The sequence below is a fragment of the Oculina patagonica genome, chromosome 3, assembly GCF_052425735.1.
Source record: "Oculina patagonica isolate OP01 chromosome 3, crgOcupat, whole genome shotgun sequence".
Lineage (NCBI taxonomy): Eukaryota > Metazoa > Cnidaria > Anthozoa > Scleractinia > Oculinidae > Oculina > Oculina patagonica.
In genome coordinates, this window is record NC_135760.1 from 2,545,907 (window position 1) to 2,552,982 (window position 7,076).

At 37.6% G+C, this 7,076-nt stretch overlaps 1 protein-coding gene across 1 annotated transcript; it reads left to right on the forward strand.

Annotated features, from left to right (window-relative positions):
- Positions 1–1,997: 1,997 nt before the first annotated feature.
- On the forward strand, positions 1,998–4,534 carry LOC144645938 (5-hydroxytryptamine receptor 1B-like). The gene is made up of 2 exons (XM_078505453.1): positions 1,998–2,886; positions 3,480–4,534. Exons 1-2 carry the CDS (start codon positions 1,998–2,000, stop codon positions 3,899–3,901), a joined length of 1,311 nt encoding a protein of 436 aa, XP_078361579.1. The 3' UTR covers positions 3,902–4,534.
- Positions 4,535–7,076: the final 2,542 nt, after the last annotated feature.

Below are 7,076 nucleotides of genomic sequence, written 5' to 3' on the forward strand. Positions count from 1 at the left end.
CAAACTCGACTCAGAAACAGACTGAAGTATCACTCAATTATGCATTTAGAAATCTCGGATTTAGCAAATGTTGAACCAATCCAATAAAGCGTTTTTCTTGCTTTTTTTGTAAATAAATCTGAGTTGCCACGGGAAGAAAAGAAATCCAATTTGTATTGCGCAGTTTACATTCATTAGTCATAACTGATTAAAACAGCCAGACACCTCAATTCGACATAACGAACATTTTGGCCTAATAATTTATTTTTGTCGTTCATACGGGACATCGTAAACTTAAAAATACAACTTTATTTCCGAAACGATCGAAGCGTGAAATTAATACAAAAATTTGCATTGAGATTAATTTTTTTAATGTCTGGAGTATGCAAAAAATAGCTTTGCAGGATAAACAGTTAAGAATTTTTTTTTATTTTTGATGACGTCATTATGCGCAGATTGTATTAGGTCTTTGTGTATAAGCGTTCGGCCAAATTAATCCTACTTTCCCTGGAGAAGATGCTAGTTTATTGAAGGTCACCTTCCAGAATTTAATCAGGGCTCCATGCAACTAGAAGCACATACTGCTATTCTTTCTAGAACAACGTACAGATTAGTCAACGTTATATACCGGAACTCTCAGGAATATAGCGTGTTTTCTCCTGTGAAAGGACCCCTGTAGACTCTGTGGCGTCAAGTTAAAACCGCAAATTAATTATAACTGAATTAGACTTAAAGAGGGTTCGTGTGAAACACTGACTGATTCTTGATATGAAGTTGCAGCGCTGTTTGCTTAGAAAAGGTGACCTTACATGTCTCAATAAATGAAAAGCCTTTTCTTTAATCAATCGATATTTGTGTTATAATTCGTTTTATTATAAAAAGCAAAGCAAAAGGAAAGAAAAACAAGATTATCATTTTACAGAGCTTGGAAGAAAAATAAAAGTATCATGTTACAAACGGACAAAGGTATGGTATTACGGTTGTTGAGAGAAGCATTAGTATCACAATCATATTCATAAAACAAAAACCATCTTACTGTCAATTGTTCACCTCCGTTGCATTTTGCGCTATCCTTGCAGTCTCTGAGTTTTACATCAGCGTGTCCATTGAAAATAATTTAATTCCACTGAGTTCCAATACCAATCAGATGAAACAAATTTTTCTTCATTTTTGGACTCAAATAAATTGTCTCCCAAATAAGACGATCCGTCTCAGTTTGCGTATATTAGTTAGACATGGTGTGTAGATGTTGTGCGGGCAAACTGATTTATTTGTTAGCGCTTTCAAGCGGAGAGTCAACTTGCTTCCGGTGTTGTGTTGCAATGCGTATTGCTGATGGGGAAGACCAAGTTTTGACTTCCTGTGCCGGTGCTGTCATCTGAAACCATTTCTCCAAACAACGGACTGTCATTAAGGATGGGCCGATACAGGTTTTTCAAAACGATACGATATCGATACGATATTTTCTTTTTTTCTCGATATCGATATCGATATTATGACGTCATTTCCGTCCTGATGTCATTGGTTTGTCTCGTGACCATACAAAGGACAGACCTGGCATTGCAAATGTTAGCCAAGAATGTTGATTTTGGTCTTTTTATTTCACTGTTGCATCAGCAATGTGTGGACATCAAGTCAAGGCAAGAAAAATTCAAATATTGACAAGAACATCAATATTTCTTTGAGCAAAATTGCATTTTTTAACCTCAGGTGCTGACCAGAAGACCGTAGGCTCAGGTCACGTGTGCAGTATCGAAAACGTATCGAAAGTGCGATATTTTTCGAAAGTATCGATACTTTTCAAAATTGTCAAAATATCGGTGTATCGAATATTTGGTATCGAGTATCGGCCCACCCTAACTGTCATTTTGTTGGCTAGTGAAGTTTCGTTATGATGTGCAAATACTTGATGGTTGTTGAATTGCGACCGCCATTTAAAACGAGCAACGACAAGAAGGGAAGCACAAACTCATCAGGCACTAAAAACGCCCTTTACAACAGCTAACCACCCAAGAAAAATGGCCAACTTTACTGCAGATGAAAACTTCTTAATCAAACTTACCGAAACACTCAACGCATCGCCAGCAGGCACAGTTGAAGTTTTTTCCGCTTTAATTAATTTAAACATTTTTCTATCCTTCACCGCATCTCTGGGCAATGCTTTGATTCTCATCGCTCTTCATAAAGTCTCTTCTATTCATCCTCCGACGAAACTTTTATTTCGATGTCTGGCGCTCACTGATCTTTGCGTTGGCCTTCTTGTACAACCACTTTATGCAACCTTAATGTTGTCTCTTTTGTCAAAGATGAACGTGAATACTTTGTACTATGTTTTCAAAGCTTATGGAGCTTCAGGGTTGATTTTGAGCGGAGTATCCTTCTTGACATCAACCGCAATTAGCGTGGACAGACTTCACGCCCTGTTGTTGGGACTAAGATACAGACAAGTCGTAACATTAAAGCGAGTTTGTGCAGCTATAACTTGCTTTTGGTTATTTGGTGCTTCGCTTGGATGGATCTGGGTGTGGAGATTAGACATCGCCTTGAAGGAGACCTTTGTTGTTATCATTCTTTCTCTGGTCACTTCGATTTTCTGTTACACGAGGATCCACCTCAAACTACGAGATCATCAAGCCCAAGTACAAAACAATGTCCCTCAAGGACAACCGAACGGAGAAGGAATTCCACTGAACATAGCAAGATACAGAAAGTCAGTTTCTAGCATATTGTGGGTACAGTTGGCATTAGTTGCCTGTTATGTTCCGTTTTGTATTGCAGCTGCCACGGTGCCACCTGGGAACTGTCGTGGCATGGTTTGCTACAGAGACTCTTGTTTACCTAAACTCATCTCTAAACCTGCTAAACCCAATCCTGTACTGTTGGAAGATCCTAGAAGTGAGACAAGCGGTAAAAGACACAATCAGACAGTTTAACTGCTCTTAAAATACATGCTATAAAAACGGATCAACATCACTGTGTAAAATAAAATTTACAAACAGTGTATGCCAAATAGGCTCGAAAAGAAGGGGATTTTGCCTTTTGCATCGGTTTGCAAGACAGAAACTTTTAATAAATTCACTTTAATGTAAGCCACCAATGAGAAAACTTTAATACTGCCATGAAAAAAGGTTAGTTTTTATAAGGGACGCAATTTTTAACATCGTATTCTGAATGTGACCCAGTTTGTGAGCCGAGTCTCTATTGACATTTTATTGTTCTTAGGATGAGTATGGAACTTCTAACACTAACTAACTTGAGGCAAATTAAAAAAGTCGCTTTACATTTAGGTTTCTAACACATCTTATGCTAGTGGGGGATCGCAGATTGTACGATACAGAAACCTCAGTAATAGCTCAACTAAAGTAAAATTTTGAACTGTACAACGTTTATGGTTTCCAGGTACTTTGTGTTCGGTTGATCGAACTGGTAACGACCTAATCTAAAGTATTCCAAGGTATAGAAAGGTTCCAAGCGAAAGATAAAGAACAAAAACTGATCGCTCTTACTCGACTATATTATGACAAGGAAGGTAAACATCAATTTTCTGTTACAAGAGGATTTTCCTCAAACTTCGGCATCATCAAGCACAAGTACAAAACAATGTCCCCCAAGGATAGCAAGATACAAAATGTCAGTTTTTAGTATAATGTTTACGTGGGTGCAGTTGGCATTAGTTGTCTGCTATGTTCCGTTTTGTATTTCAGCTGCCACGGTGCCACCTAGGAAAAGTGTCGTGGCTTGGTTTGCTACAGAGAACCTGTCAGAGACACTAGTTTACCTAAACTCATCTCTAAGCCCGCTCTTGTACTGTTGGAAGATCCGAGAAGAGAGACAAGCAGTGAAAGACATGATCAGACAACTTTACTGTAGCTTTACATACCGTAGCTGTATTCGAACCAAGTTTGAAAAAACGTATGCATGACAAAACTGGTACCTGGTTCTATTCGAATTGAATTTTCGTATTTTAATAAAAAAAGTTAAAAAAAAAAACTTCTGTTTATCTTAGCTGTAAGGCGCAAACTACATGTAAAATGTGTTTTATATCCTAATATATGAAGTGACTCGATTTTATTTTGGTCAAATACGTGGAAATGAACATGCGTTTTATAAAGCAGCTGGCATGGCATCTTAGTTCACTAATATCCAGTAGACCCACTGTTCAGTGTAAAATATTCTGAAAATTTTACTTTCATCTTTATAAGTTTCTAGTTCCTTTACAGCTGTTTTTAACCAAAACGGATGTCACTATTTTGGCTGAAAACTGAAACGCTTTTACTTCCCTTACATGTACAGTTGCTTTCAACTAAGGCGGTTTTCATTTTAAATTCGGAAAATTCCCAGTTGTAGTGAGCGGAGTCAATTTCACTCATTCACTTCCTGTTTAACATAAGCACGCAATGCGTGCAAGAGTTAAGTCCTGCAGAGAATTAGACCTGTTTTCTGATTACCTACATTCATTTCCAGTAGTATTACGTAATGAAAACATGCCTAATTACTAGGATATTTAAGTTGCTTTCTTTTTAATCATCATCACATGCCTTTGACCCTGTAATATAGCCGAAATATTGTACTAATATCAGTTTTCTTGTAATAAACAAAACTTAATTTTTGCAATGATCTCATTTCTCGGCTTTGCCTTCATTTTGTATGCGTTACGGTACAATAAATGATGTTTATAACGAAATGATTTAAAGACATACAAGTACTTTTAAAAAATAATAAAAAACAAAAAGAAAACAATTTACAACGAACGGGGTAGGGGGCCTGCCCTAGATAAGCAGACAATAAAAAAATTTCTGGGTGCCTAGTCGAGGCAAACTTTCGCCAAAGTATTGAAGGGATTCTTTTTTTCTTTTTCTCTTTAAACTTGGAAAGTTCCGAGTTCGGGCGATGAGGGTCAATTTCTGCCTTTAACTACAAAGATAAAACAAAGAAGAAATCTGCAACTTAATTTAAGAAAGCAGAGCCGGGTTGTTCCAAAGCCGATTAACAGTTGATCGAGGGTTCAATTCTCTTCTATAAAAATGCTATTATTACTTATGTTTTGAGGAGTTTGATATCAGTCGACATCAAAACTGGAGGACAGAAAATAAAAACAGAAACCCTCAGTAAAAAGTTAAAAAGCTAAATTCAATATTGAACCTTAACCGTGCTTTGAACAACCCGACCCAGGTGTAAAATTTCAAGTGAAACTTAGGAAAAAACTATAACCCATAACATTCGAGTTACAAAAAGAAAAATGCTAGGTTACAAAAGGCAACATGATTAGAGGTTCCCTTTTGGTAAAAATACAAAAGGATACAAAAGGGAACATTTTTGCCGTTACTTTAGAAAACAAAGTAACAATAAGGAATAAAATATGTTCCCTCTTGTAACGGGTCAGGCTAAATGGCGTGGGTTGGTGGGTTCTTGTAACATAAACCTAATATATCCTTCGTTCTTTCGTTCTTTAGTTCGTTCATTCTTTCGTTCGCCCTTTCATTCGTTGGTTCGTTGGTTGGTACATTCATTCCCCCCTTTGTGACACCTTAAATTAATAACCCCTCAGGGGGGATGCGGCGAATCATCTATATGTTAATTTATGGATCGGCAAAAAATGTCCGATCTTGAAAGGTAGGTATATGCACACTAAAATGCTCGTTTGCGCCATTTCGTAAAGTAGGCACAGAATCCTTTGCTCCGAACACACTTTATAACATCTGAGATGTAAGAACAAATTTAAAGTATGTAACTTCATGTAGGTAATTCTCTTAACATAATCGAATATCGCTTATTGCCGTAAACGGTTTGTGGTCATTCATGATGGGTTTCTCCGGAAAATTTCTAAATCAGCAGGAAAACGATTATTAAAAAATAGATATACGCTTAAGCTGAGTTATCAGTCCACATGATGCAATTTTTATCGCGTTTTTTCCTGAAACGTGGCGTTATAAACATGAGTAATTAAACATTTCATACCCCTGTTATCATGCAATAAGTTAATTTACAAGCCCCCGGATCTGTCTTTTCAGACCCTTAAAGACTTAATAAAGCAACTTCATCCCCAGGGTGCCTCCCCCTCCCATTTTGATGGGAAAAGCGCCCTGGGGATGAGGTTGCTAAAAAAGGCATATAGATTTGGAACGTTCATCCACCATGGGTGAACCACCACGCAGTGTACCCACCATGGGATGAACCACCACACAATGCACCGGAACCACCACACAGTGCACCAAAAGGACTGGGCACCACAAAGGATACAGTTCGCGTGACAATAAGGAAAAACATGACATGAACCGGACGTAGACATGAAGATCCTTCTACCGTAGTAGTAGTAGTAGTTTTCTTTTTCTTGTACGTTGTTTCTTGTCTAGTATTTCGTAATTAGCATTTATTATGTTCTGGTATCGTAATGTTTCCCATTATAAATATAGCTGAAAATCAGCGTTAGTTAGTTCACGTTGTTGTCTGCCGAGTTTTCGTCTGTGCGCGTCCGGGAGTCGTCCGGGTCTGTTTGATTCTTTTATCATCCGTCCGCTTCAGTCAACGGACTTATATAAAACGTGAAATAATGTTCTGAGATGGCGGTAGGATCGAACCGTGGTCTTGCCTGAACTATAGTGGCATATACAACAGTAAACACGTAAAAAAGCCCACAGACTTGCGCTTTGCGTATGGTAGACAATGGTGCAAGAATGTCACAACGAACAAGCCGGAGTAAAAACTTAAACATTGCCCTAAAAAGTCTACATAACGAAACGCTCAATCAAACTGAAGCAATCAACATAAACTTAACGACGTCTAACGTCTCTCTAATACAAGGTCATAGCTTTCTCGAAATAAAGCTACGCAAGACGTACGCAATCTCTTTTTTTCAAACTGAACCTAACATGAGGTCAACGCTCAAAAGTTCACTAAATCATGCAAACAATCTTGCAAATATATTTTAATTTTTTTGATTAGATTTCCCATCATTTTCTCAACAAAGATTGCGTTAAATAGTAGCGTGACTTTCGATAAACGACATACGATACGCGGGAGTTATTAAAAGCTGCGAGAAAGGTCAAACGATTCCTTTGTTCATAGCGGCCCTGTACATTATAAGAATTAGAAATTTC

What these genes read in the sequence shown, in the direction of transcription:
- LOC144645938 (XM_078505453.1), top strand. Translation starts at nt 1,998, where the DNA reads ATGGCCAACTTTACTGCAGATGAAAACTTCTTAATCAAACTTACCGAA. An exon ending in TCCTAGAAGTGAGACAAGCG is followed by an intron (nt 2,887 to 3,479) that starts GTAAAAGACACA and finishes AAAACTGATCGC; the next exon opens with TCTTACTCGACTATATTATG.